This window comes from Carassius gibelio, chromosome B8, assembly GCF_023724105.1.
Source record: "Carassius gibelio isolate Cgi1373 ecotype wild population from Czech Republic chromosome B8, carGib1.2-hapl.c, whole genome shotgun sequence".
NCBI classification, from domain to species: domain Eukaryota; kingdom Metazoa; phylum Chordata; class Actinopteri; order Cypriniformes; family Cyprinidae; genus Carassius; species Carassius gibelio.
The window spans coordinates 10737874-10754755 of record NC_068403.1 but is presented as its reverse complement, the minus strand read 5'-3'; the positions used below and the strand labels follow the sequence as shown (position 1 = coordinate 10754755).

Below are 16882 nucleotides of genomic sequence, written 5' to 3'. Positions count from 1 at the left end.
CACAAAGCATCAACGCAAGATTTAAATAAACTAGTGGGTATAAGGTCAAGCAAGGAAGTGGTAGATTTCATGCTAGTTACCGCCCATTTAATAGTCTCAGTGTCAAGATTAGGAAAGTTAATAAGAACAACACCAGCAAACTTTGGTGAACAGTGACATGTGGTAGTATATACAGGGGAATACGGAACTTTGTTTACGAACATTATCAAATTCTGAATTGAAAAAATTAAGAAATGAATTACATAACAGCTGAGAAAAGGGCATGGAAGAAACAGCATTAACTTGAAGCAGACAATTTATTGTTTCTTGCATTTCCTAAGTTGTTTTTGAATTGTCTGAGATAAATAAGAGGATATTGCAGAGAGTCTTAATTAGTAGGGAATTATGCACTTCGGATGCAGCCTGTTTTCTTCTTTCTCGATTTTAAATGGCTCCTATTAAAACAGCACAAAACAGCCCAACGTTACAGAGCTCACACCACGCTGACTTGTCTCTAAGGTCCAAGCCAATGACTTAACAGCTCAGGTAGCATGTTTGCACACGTTACATCCAAACACACTTCTATTCTTTCTGATATTCTCCATCACATTTTTCCTTATTTGTTTGCACAGTAAATTCAATTTCTGCATGTAGTCTTCTCAGTCTCCTTTTAAGTGAACCTACCAAAGGGAACCATCACTATTTTAAGAAATTGAAACATTTATCATGTAGACTTTAGAAAGGCACATGATCTCCAAACATTTGCAAACGTTTTAATCTTACTTGTGGGCTTGCTCAGTGAGTGGAAACTTGCTGGATTGAAAAGTGACAGGTCTGTAGTTTTATCAGTTCTATCTTGCACAATCTAAACCTTTGCTAAAAAGCCTGACTCACCCGCTTTCCAGGCAATATCAGTTTTAAAAATCACAAGTTGCTACTTTTGGTTGCAAATTACAGCTGATGTGGAGATGGGCACATCAACTCTACTCTAGTTTTCTGTAGTTTGTTTAAAGGGGGGGGGTGAAATGCTCATTTTCACTCAATCTCCTGTTAATCTTGAGTACCGCCTGCGGTTCCAACACACGATCATGACCCTTTTTCGTTGGGACTGCATTATCCTTAAGAAATAAACAATATGCAAATCCGTCGTCAAACTGGGCTTTGTTTGTAAAACAAGCATCTTCGAAATGCAGGGAACAAACAAAAACACTTGCACAACTCCGTCAATGCTCTTTAAAAATCAACTCCGTCCACTGGTCCCTTGATGTTTTTTTGTTTTTTTTGGAAATCGGTGCAGGGTTGCCCTCGCAACCAAAAACACACTTCTTTTGCTCTCGCCCATATCAGTGAATGTCTCTGCTCTACGGGAGCGCACGCTCTTCCGGGAGAAGTGCCCTTAGGACCCATATAAGGAAATTCCTCTCCATCTAACGTCACACAGACCCATACTCGAAAAAAACTTTACGAAATTTGTGACAAACCGGAAGGAGTATTTTTGGAACAATAATACTTCAAATGTACAACTTAATTTTTAAAACTTTGTCCATGTTTAGCATGGGAATCCAATTCTTTAAAAGTGTAAAAAACTCAGTATGCATGAAATAACATTTCACCCCCCCCCCCCCCCCCCTTAATGTTTGTGCATGACTGTGAAAACCTGCTTTCCTGGCAATATCCGGTTTGAAAATCAGAAGATCGAAACTTTTGGTTGCAAATTACAAACAAGATGGGTTACATCGACGCTGCAGTATTGATATATTAATACTCATAAGAATTAAAAAATACTGATATTATAATTACAATAAATGTAATTTACATTTTTCCTTTCACTTTGGAGTGTTACAAGCTCTTGGTGCATAAAGAAGGTCTGTAAAGTCGCAAAGATTAAAGTCTCAAATCCAAAGAGATATTTTTTTATCAAAGTTAAGACTCTGCTACGCCCCTAAAATGCCCCGTTTTAACACTAGAACTGCCAGAGGTCGGTAAATTTTACCCACGCACATGGCAGCTGTTTTTATATGACTTAAGAACATATTTCACTGTATTATTAATGTATCATGAAATGATTATGTCTAGTCATCAACTATATTTCTGACCTACTGTTTTATGTTCAAGGCTTTTTTTATGCAGGCTACACTATTCATGTTTCATAATGGTCAGTATTAAGATAAACAATCCTGCACTGACAATGAGAAGGAAATAAATACATATTTGGGTGGTGTAATAGGCTATTATAATACAATGTCATTAATCAATATATTAAGATAACCTATGTTATTTAAATTACTAAAATAGCCAATGAGCCATTAATAATTCACCACATTGCATAGGATGATGCTTAGTTATATCATTTATAATCTAAATTATACAAGAACACTAATACATTTTTTTACTTTGGGTAAAAAAAAAAAATAGAGAGAAAGATAATGTTTCATTCATTACATAAAATCTGATTTTCTTCTTCAGGAAACAGCCAGATTAGAATAAAGAGCGACATAATACAGGATGCTTTATCTCCCCACCATCAGACTCTCCATCTGGTTTTATCTAAACCATTTTTAAACAACAGGGGATTGTAAATCACACAATTTTAGTAAAGTCAGTGACTGGGATACTTGAAATGTTTTATTAAAAATATTTTATGTATGTTTTAAAAACAGCCACGGGGTAAATTTCCCCGTGGCGATTCTAGTGTTAAACACGCTCACACATATCTACATCATTATGTGGGAATATTTGCGTAATGCTGCCCAAATGTTCACGCAAAGAAAGAAGGCATGGTTTCAGTAACCGCAGTTAATGTTGAAGCAGTCACGTCAGGGAGATGCTGTGTATCATTTTATTTGGCCTTCAGAAAATAGATGCATTTAGGAATCTTTTCCTAAGAGATAACTTACAACAGAACAGCAACGCATTTTATGGACAACTGTTTTGTGAACCTAGGAGAGGAGGTCATTCTGACTGTGCTACAACAATCTTCTGAATCAGCTACTGTAAATATGTTATTAGTTTAAGTATTTGCTATTGAATGTTCAAATGCAGAGTTTTGCACATTGCATGTGTGTGTGTTAGCGTGTGAGAGAGAGAGACTGTCAAACATTGGAAAACGACACGGTGAGAGACGAGGCATAGAGGACCTACAATAATGCTTTTGAACATTAAAGCATATCGACATATACTATTACACCAAATACACTAAAATATATTTAAAATATATTTAAATACACATAAAAACATATTAAGCATCATATGACACTTTTAATAAAGAAATGGGGTTCTGCATCACTTTCAGAATTTTTTTCCCCCCAGTTCACACTGAGCCTCAGACAGTGTAGTTTAAATGTGAGAGTCATCCTGTCTTACCTGCAATAGCCTGTTCCATTGCTGAAAGTGACACAGGCAGCGTTGTTCACACAGGGTTTCACAGGGTCCACACACTGCAGAGCTGTGAAGAAACATCAACACTTCAAGTGCTGTGCAAAGAACCAATAATAGTATACATTTAAACTTAATACTACAGCAGAACCAATATAGACATGAGTCACATGACTCAATACCGATTTTATTACAAAGAACACTTCTGATTGGCAACTCAAATGTTTGTACCCAGTAAACACTGATAATTAATCAAACAATTAACTAACTCAAAGATTAAGTTAATAGTTATTACATTTTTATTTTGTATTAGACAAGAATACTAATTAAAAATGTAATTGAAATATTCAATAACCATTTAAAAAAACTAATCACTTTCAAGAAATGTGTTATGAAATATAAACTGTAAATACTTACCATGTGATATTTTAAAGCAGCAAATAAAGAGAAGGATGACTTTACTGGAAGAGACAATGGATAAGTGGCCCATAATTTCAGTTTAATCCAGTCACCAGGTTGTGCTCGTCAGCGAAATTAATCTTAAAATGTCCTTCATAGAGTCGAAACAAAGTAAACGAATTATATTCGAAAGAGAAGCTGTCTTTTAAAATATCTTGTGTGGCCAAATAAATCTGTGTAGTGTCTTGTTTTGAAATATTTAAAATGTAAAAAAAAAAAAAAAAAAAAAGTATCCAGCCACTCTGTGTGTGGGAGGATGTAGATCATAATCACATCTGTCTGTGATTCATATCAAGAGTTCTACTGAAGAGGGTCGGTGATGGGCAGAGAAAAACAACCCTGTCGAAAACAGGCTTTTGAATGGGCTTCATCTGAACTTATACACTTAAATGGAACAAATGTAATGCCGGAAAATGCACCCCCCATATCTCCCACCAGGAAAGAGACACATACATGGATCATACCCCACTTAATCACATTAGTATTACTATACTATAACTACATATAGGAAAGTGTCACATCCATGAAACTTTGTCAGGGTAGCGCCATATTTAAGTTTTGACAGGAATGAGGTCAAGGCTGTGGATGTACAGTGTGTTCAATGGATTGTACTGTTGTGGATTATGATTATACTAATAGTTCAGCAGCAGAACTTAAGATGACACATTTCTTTCCTAAAAAAAAAAAAACCCTTTAAATTGGACAAAAACTCCATAAAAAAAGTTTTGAAAGTAAAATTTTTTTATTTTTGTAAATATTGTAAAAACGTCTGTCTCTCACAGCCTAATTTTAATTTTAGTTGCTTTGGATAAAAGCTTCTGCTAAATGAATAAATGTAATGTAATGTAATGAGTGTTATAACCAACATGGCATCTACCTGACTAAAGTCTATAGCTGAATACCATTCACGTATGTCTAAAATGAATTTCATTCAGAAAACATATGTAAGTGTGATCATGTGAAAACCATCTCTTGACATATTTTTATGTTAATTTATATTAAAACATTTTCTAAAAATTTATTAAATATAAGAAAATGTATTGCAGATGAGCAAAGTCTAAAAATATCTTTCAGATGAAACCACGTACATCAGACATATCCACAATGTATATCACAGTTCCGATTATTTTACTCCAGTATATCTGGAAAGCTCAAGAAAATTTGATAATGCCTCAGTTAATGTCCCCTTAATTTACACCACTAATGGTAACAAAATTTGTCTGGTAGATGATCGAGGAGAAAGTCTACTGTCAAGGCGGTAAACATAACACAAAAATTCTGAGTGTACCTTTAATTTGTGGCCATTTTTCCCCCTTTTAATCAGCAGGGACTTTCAGTGTAACTTAAAGGGATAGTTCACCCAAAAATGAAAATTATGTCATTAATTACTCGCCCTCATGTTGTTCCAAACCCGTAAGACCTTAATTTATCTTCAGAACAACAATTAAGAAATGTTTAAGATATGATGCATTCTGACAGCTCTTTGACCCTCCCATAGACAGCAAGGGTACTACTTGTGCACAAAAATTATTCTTGTAGCTTTGTAAAATTACAGTTGAACTACTGATGTCACACTATTTTAATGATGCCCTTACTACGTTTCAGGACCTTGATCGTGGCAGTACCCTTGCTGTCTATGGGAGTGTCAAAAAGATGTCGGAATGAATCAAATATTTTGTCTTAATTTGTGTTCCAAAGATGAACTAAGGTCTAATGGGTTTATAATGACTAGAGGTTGAGCAATTAATAACAGAATTTTAATTTTGGGGTGAACTATACCTTTAACGTTAGACATTCCCATCTATTTTATCAGTTCATGCTCTTCAACCATAATTCTAATTAACATGCATGTTAAATGACATAAAACAAACAAAAAAAAGGACTGCTTTGGAAATGAAAAACCCCAAAAGCCACAAGCCAGAGATACCATTTCTGTAGGTAAGATTGACAGTGACCTTGTAGTAAGACTAGTCTCTCTCTCGCTCTATATATCTATATCTATATCTATATCATAAAAACATGTCAGTGTGAACTGTAAAAACAGGTAAAAGCAAATAAAAACTGAGTTTGAATCATTTTATTTATATTGTAGGTTAGGTGAGACCAACAAACTCTATCCTGAGGAGCATTTTAGCTTTATCCAGTTGGTACGTGGATGTCTGGTTGGTTACTGTGGGTTAAATTCTTCAATGCATGTAAAATACAGATTAATGTAAACACTGAAAGAGAAAGCCGTTGGAACCCAGGTCATATATCATATCTGCAACCATGCAAGAAGCAGGACCACAGATACAGATGTATGTATTTCTATACTGCACTGGCCTGCATTTGACCTAAATCTCTGCTTCTTGAAAAAGTGGCAGGCCACCACTCTCCCACAACACTAGATTCAATGATCGGGTCTGGACTGAGTAACAGCCGGTCACGACGGCGAGTCTCCTCGCTGCAGTGCGAGTGCTGTTTGCTGGGCAACTTCTGCATGAAGAAAACAATCCAAAATGCCAAAATATCTGTTTGGTCTAAATGCGACACAAATGTACATTTGAAACTAATTCAAACTAAGACTTAATAAACCACTCCCTTTTATAAGGCTTTAAGAGCTACAAGTTGAATTCTTGAATATCTGGTTTATATATAAAAGCCTAAATGGGCAGTCAGTACAATTACTAATTTTGTGCATATCATTGTGGGGACCACAGCTTTACTAATACAGCTGACCCACAAGCTCATTTTACATTTACTCTCCTGGATGGAAGGTAACCTTACCTAACAGCCATATAGCATGAGGAGCATTAAGTGTTCAGTGGAAGCAATCCAACCCACAATGTGCTAAAACTACAAATCTGAATTAACATACTTCTGTTAATGAATTATCAGTTCACCTTTTTTGGGATGCACTGCTGCTTTATGGTATACTGTTATACAGTATATAAGATTCATTTCCATGAATGGAGGGATTTTACAAAGACATACAGTATACAGGAAAACACACTTTATCTCTTTCATTCACATTCCAAACAAGTGCAGACAAACTTCCGTGTAGTTCATAAAACAGATTCCAGTGAGGATCATGCTAGGGACTCGACAGCCTGTTAGGAGGGAAACTGCCAGATCCAACAGTCTTTCAGAACAAGCTGTAACTTTAAAACACAACGGGAACTTGTCGTTTTGTGAGAGTCCGTCTGCTTTTCACCTGTAGCTTTTCTTCCCTCCGCACATCCCATACTTCACAGCCACCAGAAGCGTATGTATACGATCAACATGATGAAGAAGACGCCACCCGCAGCTAGCTTAGCGTACGTGGAGCGAGTGTTCAGGTACTTAGCGTCACTTCTGTATTTCTTGGACAGGCTGGACAAGTTGCTGGCCTTCGAGTCCAATGCTGAGGAAAAAACATGAAGAAATGAAGAGAAGAAAGCTGAATTTTTGCAAGTTGTTTTCAGTGCTTTTGAAAGAAGTCTCTTTCACACACCAAGGCTGCATTTATTGGATTAGAAATATAGCATATTATTCGGACTATAAGTCACAACTGAGTATAAGTCGCATCAGTCCAAAAATACGTCATGACGAGAAAAAAAAAAACCTTTTATAAGTCGCACTGGACTATAAGTCACATTTATTTAGAACCAAGAACTAAGAGAAAACATTACCGTCTAGAGCCGCGAGAGGGCGCTCTATGTCTTCAGTGTAGACCCTAGGAGCACTGGGCAGCATAGAGCGCCCTCTGGCGGCTGGAGACGGTAATGTTTTCTCTTGGTTAATGGTTCTAAATTAATTTTGATAAGTCGCACCTGACTATAAGTCGCAGGATCAGCCAAACCATGAAAAAAGGTGCGACTTATAGTCCGGAAAATACGGTAGGTAAAACAGTGAAATGTTATCACAACTTAAAATAACAGTTTTCTATTTCTATAATTTTTTTTTATGTATTCCATTTCTGTAATGGAAAAGATGATTTTTTTTTAGCAGTCACTACTAGTCTTTAATGTCTCATGATCCTTCAGAAACCATGCCTTTAGAAATGTGATTGATTATGATGATTTGGTGTTAAATACCCGGTAATTTTTTTTTTATTATAATCAATTCTGAAAACAGTTGTTTTGTTTATTTAATGAGCCCTTGCTGAAAAAAAAAAAACAGAACGGTAATGCACAAAAAAAATTGGACTTTCACTTGATTTTATAGCCCCATTTATACATTTGCATTTTTATTAATCTAAACTTTTGTTGATGTTGTCATTAAAGCTATTAAAAGCATATTATTGTTTTACAGAGAATTTTAATTTTCACTTTTAAAATAAATTAAAAACATGGAGCTTTGATTAAATATTGCATTTTAAATGCCTCCAAAATAGAGTTTACACATTTGTTAAAAAAAAAAAAAGAGAGAGAAAAAAGGTTCACAAGATGTATTTACCAGACAAGGCCTCCCCTCTTTGCAGGACTTCTTCAATGTTGGCCACCATGATCCTCTGTACATCCTGTAGCTCTGTGTTGATGTTGCTCAGGTTCCTGCGTGCTCTGCTGTCGATGTATGACTTTTTGGTCTTCTGAATATATGTATCTTTGGACAGGTAATAAAACAGAATTACAAGCTTGACATTTGATGGGGAGTAAATGAAACTCTGGTTATAGTGAGGGCTCTTACCAAACTCGATGAAGGAGTAGGGCCTGGAGACCGTGGGCACCTTCTTGCCATGCTGTTCATGAAACTCTGCTTGCAGATCTTCGAGATAAGCAAAGGCTAGCTTTTTAGGAAACCCGGCCTCACAGAGCACCAAATAGCAAACGCCTTTCTCTATGACGTAGCTTTGAAAAAAGGTGAGAAGAAATCTTTTATTAGCCACGCGTTTCAATCAATCACATAGGTTTGTGTGTTAAACTAGAACTAAAAATTTAATGTGATCTCGAAATGAAAAAACTCAGCTTCTTATGATCAATTATTTTATGATTTTAGCTGTAGTGTACAGTAAACTTACTGAAAGGCCATTGATCCAGCCTCTAAAGTGCATCGGTTTGGACTCTGTTCATTTAATTTGCGGAAGAGCTGCTTGGCTTGGCTCTGATAATGCTGGAGATCTCGACCCATCTGAGAACAGAAGTGCAAATTTATTAGATAAAAACACAGTCACTCTTACTCGGCTACATTTGACTCCGTCCTATTCAGAGGGATTTTACAAAGCTAAAGGTGAACAAACCTTTTCACTTCCCTTCATGGCAGCATGAAAGGAGGAAACGTAGAGATGTTAGACCTAAATCAAGAGACTGTTGTAAAGGTAATAAAACGGCTGGGAAACCTATTAGTCACATTAACACTTTTCGGAGTAACTCTATGGAAGCTTTTTGCTTTACATCTTTCAAATCTACCAAAGCCCCAAACTTTGTCTTGATCCTCTAAACATCAACAACAATGTTTTAGCATCAAAACAATTAAACATAGGAGATAGTTATCAAGATGTTTTGCATCAGTTCAGCTGAAAGAGAAGTTACAGAGTCATAATCACATATTAATTCTTTATGGTAAATATGGAAGAAATATATTGTCTTGACTGTGCAATATTTGTACAATATTTCAACAAAGCACACTTAACATGTTAATGTTGCTCTCTTCCTCACACAGAGTTATCTTAGGAGTATAGCCATTATGGAATATACCATTAGAATCATTTGGGGCCTTTGTGGACCTTGACAGATCACTGTATGCTTTCAATGTACAGAGAAAAATTTAGCATGTTATTTACAAAAATATTTACAACCCTCATTTTGTGTTACACAGGAGAGTCATCATACAACACAAAGGTGAGTTTATGACAACCTTTTTCAGTGAACTCTTCCTTTGAATACAGCCATTTTTTTTAAATGTTATACATTTATTTTTAATTGTATATTTATTCCTCTATATTGCTTGCATCAGGTTATTGAATATACTCAGATAAAACATGGATAGTTTTTGGGGTAATGTTGCAAACAAATTTACATTACATTTATTCATTTAGCAGAAGCTTTTATCAATGATGATTTTTCTCTAGAGTTCACAGTGTGGAAAGAATTTGTGAATAATTCAAGTTGCATGGCATTAAAATTCAGACATTTGTACAAATAATTTGACGTGATATTAAAAATATATATTTTTTATTCTAATATTTTTTAAATGATGTTACTGATTTGTTTGCGTTTTTAATCTGTTTATTAAAAAACGATTGGATTAAATATAGTATGGTGGGAAGAATATGGTGTGAGTTCAAATCATGACAGAAGAGGGCGCTGTATCTGATCAAAATGATGCGAATCCATCTAATGAAGCCCCTCTGTGTATGGCCAATTACATCTTTCACACCGAGAATAAACGATATGGAGAAAAATATAATAGCTCAAGATTTACTACGCTGTTAGATTCCAAATAAAGCATTTCAAATTAATGTAAATACTCCGACAGACGTCTAATTACAGCAATTTGAGCTAATAAAGGCCAGATTAAAGCAGTCTTTGCTGTTGTGGATTACAATTCCAGATAACTAGACACTTTTAGATGTAAACGTAATGTTTTCAAGATACTGTTCTTTGATTTCTTACGCTTACAGTACGCATAGGCCTAAAGTAAATGATAAAACACACCGATATCACTGAGCTCTTACCTGCTCGTCCTCCTGCATTGAAGCGGCCAGCGGCAGTCCGTCCGCCAGACGCGCGATCATTGTCAGCAGCACCATTTCGCTAAAATGTAAAATTTACCCACAGCAGATGTATATGAAGCGGTTAACAGCTGTTAAATCTCTGTGTCTGGATTACAGCTCCACAACACTCCTCCGTACGCTGAGCTGGCCGGAAATACGTGCATATTTGGCGTCGCTGTATTATTGTCCCGTAGGGCTTTACTTTTTTTAAACCACTATCATTGGTTCCGCGTGTGAATGGGGATTAGATATTTTTATATACTGACGTTGAAGTAAATAAATTAGTGTTAATCATTTAGTTTTGAGTCATTTATTTGATATTTTACCAGGGACAGTTTTTTTTTTAGTTTAAAAAAAGGTAATGACCTATTTTAATCAGAGTAGACACATATCTTGTTGTCAGTTAACCCATCTCTCCACAGTGGAATATTTATCTATACAAGTTACATAAATATATTTACATATATGTTTCTGGACATAAAATAGCTCAAATAAAAGTAACGAAAAATTTATTTCTGTGTGCCTATTTTGTGTCAGCCCCACAAAATGACAGAGGGCCTAAGCTTACATTTTTTACACTGTTTAAACACTGTGGTCCTTATGATTTCTGACCCCTCTCGAAGATCAAATCAGTTGCTGCTGCAGACAGATACTGCTGGTGCACTCAGCAGACACTAGATGGCAGCATTTCTCATATGAAATTAAATGTCTTTTACACATTGACCCAGGAATAAAGAACTAGTGGCAGACACTCTCCAATAATAATAATAATAATAATAATAATAATAAAAACCTTTATTGATAACAACATGAGATGTTACAAAAGTAATTTAAAGGATATCCACACTATGTGTCCAGTCTCTGATTTGTAGTCAGGCAGCTTTTTCTACAGGAAACGTGGTCATGACCTGAATTTCAAAGAGCTGAGGTGTCTGTTTTAGACACAGTTTAGTTCTCTTTACTTGTATCCTCACTGGAAGGAAATTGCTAATGTTGTTCCTGCTGCTGCTGCTGACAAATGGTCATGTACTGTGAAATACTGTGCTTGTTTCAGTCAAACTGTGGAGTCAGCAGTAAAACAACTGATTAGGTGATGATAGTGCAGTCTGGGATGTGTCCTGCTGAAACAGTAGTGAAACATTAACCATACATTGTTTGTCACACAAAAAGGTTTTTAAGACAAAAAATCAATACATAAGAAATCAGACTTAATTTTATTCAGTTGTTTAAAAAAAAATGGAATTATATATATGAGTTGCTGTTAATGGGAGATTATGAAATTAAACTAAAAGACAAAGGAGCCAGGAACACTTCATCCACTTAAAAGGTTTGATTTGTTCTGTGTCATTCTGCCAGATTCCCACCACAGGCTTGAACAGGGATGAACACAGATAATAGAGGGCAATGACATAACAGCATTATGACAGCTGGATTAATCAGACAAAAGAGATACATTCTTTGTCTTCTAAATTTCCTGAAGGGCCACTGTCCTACGGAGTTTACCTCCAACTTGCCTCAGCACACCTGCCTGAAAGTTTCTAGTATGTTTAGTGAGATCTTGATTAACTGGTTTAAGTGTGTTTAATTGCAGCTGAAGTTCTCTGCTAGACCATGGCCCTCCAGGAGCAGGACTGGATACCTCTGTTCTAGGGCTCTCTAACAACCCAGATAAAAAAATTGTTAAGTGGGAAGAAAATAAGGTAATGCCAAACAATAGAAATAATAAAAATTAATTAATAATCACTGACTAGACAGACCAATTAAAGTGGTTAGATTCCAGGCTACTATGAGGCCGAATACAAACTTCAAAGCAGTATCTTCCATTTAATAATGAATAATAATTTTTATTAATTCCATCTGAACATACAAAAATGTCCCTTTTTGAGCAGTATTCTGCAAACATGCAAAACTCAAGAGATTAAAACAGTGTGGTGCATGTGATTTTCCACAAAACATTTAGTGTCCATGGACAACAGCACTCACATTTGAATAGATTCTGGAAAGGACTCATTCTGTTATCTAAATATCATTAAAAGAATATCTAAAAGAGATAAGAGTATACGATTGAGTAACGTTACATAGAAATACTTTTGTAAGTGTCTTGCTCAAGGGCACAGTGGTGATATAGTTGGTCCAGTAACCACTGCCTCAGCAGCTTGGATTAGTTAACAATTACATCAACATCAGTTAAAAGAAGGTCATTAATACAGTACTAAAGAATAAAAATTACTTTATATGCATATGTTTTTTAACCCAAGACAAGAACAAACAAAACATGCAAAACTCATAAAACATTCAGGTATACAAGAACCAGTATATCATGTTGAGAATAAATCAGTAACACTGAGGATTATTTGTAACTCTGTTGGGTAATTCAAGTAGGTTTACCAAAATTTCTTGTTTCATTTTAATGTTATTAATTAGAGAAAACAAAATGCTAAATGTGTTGACAATAAAAAAAAATTAATCAGGCAAAGCAAGTATAAAGTATGAAAAAAGGTACAGTACATTAATATACTGTAGTGTAATAAATGTGGCACCGTTTACAGTTCACTAACAATACAAATGATTTATTTGGAGTTTTCAGTTAGGTTCAATGAAATGTGTTTCATTTTAATGTCCCTGAGAGAAGTCTTTGATTTTCTGTGCAATAGCCTGGGCCTTTGAGACCGGACATGGCAGCATCGGGAGTCGAGGGGGACCCATTGCTAACCCTGACACTTCACTCATCACCTGCTTATTCACAGACACATCAAAACCTGCAGAGCATAAATAATAATAATTCTAATGAAAACTTCCTTTCAATAATATACACAACAAAGTCAAGTCTTACGGACACTTTTCAAATGTTTGAGATCAGTAAGTTTTTTTTATTTTATTTAGCAAGGATGTATTGAATAGGTCCTGTTTCCAAATAGACATTAAGTGGCAACATTTCAAAAAAATTAAACACTGATAATTAAAATAAAATTTTCAGCAATTCAGCATATTACAATGATTTCTGAAGGATCATGTGACAAAGAAAACTGGAGTAATGGCTGCTGGAAATTCAGCTTCATCATCACAGGAATTAAATACTTTAAGAAATATATTAAAATATAAAAAAAACTAATATTTTTACATGTAAATTTTTATCAAATACTTGTAAGCATAAAAGACAATTCAAAAAGAGATCCAAACATTTGAAAGGTAATGCATGTAGAAAACAATCAACTCACCAAGGTTCTTAGCAAATGTGATAACCTCCATAAATTCAAACTGTAAACAGAAAATCAAATCATTAATTTCTGTAGTTAAAAACATACTGATAAAATAAAGTCAAAAAGCATCACTAAATGAGAATTGCACATGCAAAATGGGATGAAGGTTGTACCTGCAGGGCTCTGGTCTGCATGTGGTTGCCATTATCAAAAGCAGCAAGCATCTGGTTCACTATGCGTCCGAGGTAGTTATATGTGCTGCAGAGGACAAAGAGTGTTACATTATCTTCAGTAAAATATTAAGGAAAGGAAAGGACATGACATGTGGCCAAGAGTGTGTCCATTACTCGAAATTTGTGCGATGCATTTCAAAATGAAAATTTCCTGAAATTGCCATCCAGGATGTAGATGGCGAAAGCATTTTTGCATGAAATATTCCTTTAAAATAATAATGTAATCCAAAACTGAGGTTACACTAATCCCAACAACCAAATCGGTCACTAAATAACAAAATACAAGAAGCAAATCCACACCACAGCAAGAAAAACAGTGAAAGGTCATGAATTCATAACAACTGAGGCCAGATAAAGAGTTCCAGGATGCCATGATGTTGACACTTACCTCCCTACTGCTCCATGAACACCGAGTACCAAAGCTCCCAAGAGTTGCTGCAAAACAAATTGTAAAGCAAAATAAGTAAAATTAAAACCACATTATTTAAATGTTAGACTAGCAGGAAAAATGCAGTAGATGAACGAGTGCGGGGACTGTATACCTCATCTATTCCGAACATTACAGACCAGTTATGGGACTGACTGTAACAGACACACTGCCCGAGATCCCTCAAGTCAGTCCCAGTGAATTTCACTCCCTGAAATGAGGGGATCATCTGCTCTATCCCATTTAGCACATCAGCTGCATCCACTGAAAAATTAAGACAAAATAGATACTGGACTTCATGAATCAGTGAGAACCTGTCTCATTCTGTACTATGCAGTTCAAAAGAATTTACAATCAGTGTTTTGACTGCCAGAAATGATGACGTGTGGGAGCTGCACTTACACGCAACACCAGTCATGCTTGGAATATGATAATAATACATCGGAAGATCTGGAGCAAAGGCGCTCACTTCTTTTAGGAACAACCTCAATGCATCTGTGAAAAGAGGAAGAGAAATCATAAGCATGGTTTGAAATATAAAAAATGTAAACTAATTTATAATGTAGTGTTTAGGAAAATAATGTTTAAACCTGCATTAATGGGTTTGAAATAGGAAGGAGAGATTACTGCTATGCCATCAGCCCCTATACTGGCGGCATGCCGAGTCTGAGAAAAAGTAAAAAAACATCCACTCAGCATTTTCACACAGTCACGAAGAGGGAACATGCTGAAACACGAATGGATAAGCAACAAGTGAGACAAAAGGAGAATGTGGGTCTTCTGTTATGAAAACGGAGATGTGATATGCATGAAAAATGCAGTTAATGCGTGTTAAGAAAAGAGATTGTGAAGATGTGTGCTCACCAGTTCTTGAGAGTCTTTTATACTCATGCAGCCAACATGAACAATCACTTGCTCAAGCCTTGACAAACACATAAAATAAACTAAACCTCTGGCAATGGAAACTTTTATAAGGAAAAAAGTAATAAAGTATTATTACTATTATTATGAATAACGGTGTTTCTTCAGCTTTGCACACTTTGGGCCTCATGAACTTTTAGAACATATCTTTCATCATTTAAATTTTTCTTTATTATCATTAAATATATTTTTCGTTAATATGTCATTGTATTGTATTGTATTGTCGAACAACCCTTGTCCCCTTAGACATTTTTGCTGTCCACAGCTGAACAAACACTATAAATATGCAATAACTCACTTGCCCTTTCCATGTTGGCACCAAGCTGCAGCAAGCTGCTTCCTTTCGTCCACAGTTAGAGAAAAGCCCTCACCTGTTGTGCCGTTTACTACCAAAAACAAGGTGGTTTAGGTTACAAATAATAGAAATGAGTAAAACAGGCTGCCTTATTCCCCATTTTTGTCATTTTTATTAAATACATAGACTTACTAAACACACTCTTGACATTCTGCTTCTCTATTAAGTAATCAATGTATGGTCCAATTACAGAGAGATTGATCTCCCTGAGAAAAAGAACAGCAAAGAAGAACAGATCAATGAACAGAGCACTACACCTCATGTAAATTATTCTGTAATACTTTTATTGAGAAATATAATATTTCACCCTTCTGCAGTGAGTGGTGTGAATGTAGCTGCCACGAGCCCTGTGAGCTTTTTTACGCTTTTAGACATCTCTGCATAGATACACAACAACAAAATGTCAATCACGTAAGCCTTTCCACGTAAGCAATTCCTTGTTCAAGAATCAGGTTATAAATGGCCCAGAAAAGTCTCAAGGTATGTTCACAACATAATTATTAAACTTGACCGACCAACTACATTTGAATTCATTCCAGATATAAAAGACGGTGTCTTACCTTCTCTCTCAGTCGATAAAAGCGTTTAAAGAGCTCGGGCAGTGTTCATTCGACAGTCACTGAACTATCTGCCCGCTGGTCCGTGAGTGTTTGTAAATGACGTCACAGCACGTGACAATCATGTGATGCGTGCTTAACAGGAAATGTACTGACTTGTTGCGTTGCCACATCTTGAAAAGTAAAATATGTGGTAAATCCAAGGGGCAAGGAACTCGACCGGAAGTTGAAGTCGGGTGGGGGCTGCCATCTTTTAGCAGAACTTCACTTGCGTTAGCATTCCCATTGACTCCCATTCATTTTGGCGTCACTTTGACAGCGAATAACTTTACATCTGAGGCGTTTGAAGACTCTGTTTGTCCATTATTTATTTCTAAAGATACACGACAATGTATAAAGGTCTCCATTACCTTCTATGTTACATTATGGCCCCGTATGAACAGTTTTTGTAAAAAATAGGCTAACGATTGCGTCATAACCGCTCGGCTCTCTGTCGCATTACCGTACAGACAGGAGGAGAAGCTCGCAGGCAATTAACTTAATATGGCGTACTGTCGGTACATTTTAAAATACTATACAAAATAATTAATCAGAAAACTTACTCCTGCTCACTCACGACAAAGAACTCCCCGCTCAAGCTCGCCTACTCTGCAAGATTAACGATGGCAGTTTTCACGCACAGCTACTAGAAGATTTACATCTG

At 35.8% G+C, this 16882-nt stretch overlaps 2 protein-coding genes across 3 annotated transcripts; both read right to left on the bottom strand.

The window, feature by feature from the left end:
* Positions 1-6790: 6790 nt before the first annotated feature.
* Positions 6791-10673, bottom strand: LOC127963890 (vesicle-trafficking protein SEC22b-B). 2 transcript variants are annotated; one of them, XM_052563981.1, is made up of 6 exons: positions 10448-10604; positions 9011-9064; positions 8792-8901; positions 8461-8621; positions 8230-8376; positions 6791-7195 (listed from the first exon to the last, which is right to left on the bottom strand). In XM_052563981.1, exons 2-6 carry the CDS (start codon positions 9026-9028, stop codon positions 7041-7043), a joined length of 591 nt encoding a protein of 196 aa, XP_052419941.1. In that variant the 5' UTR covers positions 9029-9064; positions 10448-10604; the 3' UTR covers positions 6791-7040. The 2 variants fall into 2 exon arrangements, with proteins under 2 accessions (XP_052419941.1, XP_052419940.1); XM_052563980.1 differs by lacking the exon at positions 9011-9064 and having other exon boundaries at positions 10448-10673.
* Positions 10674-12309: 1636 nt separating this feature from the next.
* Positions 12310-16323, bottom strand: LOC127963889 (N-acetylneuraminate lyase). Its single transcript, XM_052563979.1, has 12 exons — positions 16183-16323; positions 15930-15999; positions 15755-15828; positions 15566-15653; positions 15211-15268; positions 14937-15012; positions 14749-14841; positions 14462-14610; positions 14308-14354; positions 13860-13944; positions 13705-13744; positions 12310-13245 (listed from the first exon to the last, which is right to left on the bottom strand). Exons 2-12 carry the CDS (start codon positions 15995-15997, stop codon positions 13100-13102), a joined length of 924 nt encoding a protein of 307 aa, XP_052419939.1. The 5' UTR covers positions 15998-15999; positions 16183-16323; the 3' UTR covers positions 12310-13099.
* Between the last annotated feature and the right edge of the window lie 559 nt (positions 16324-16882).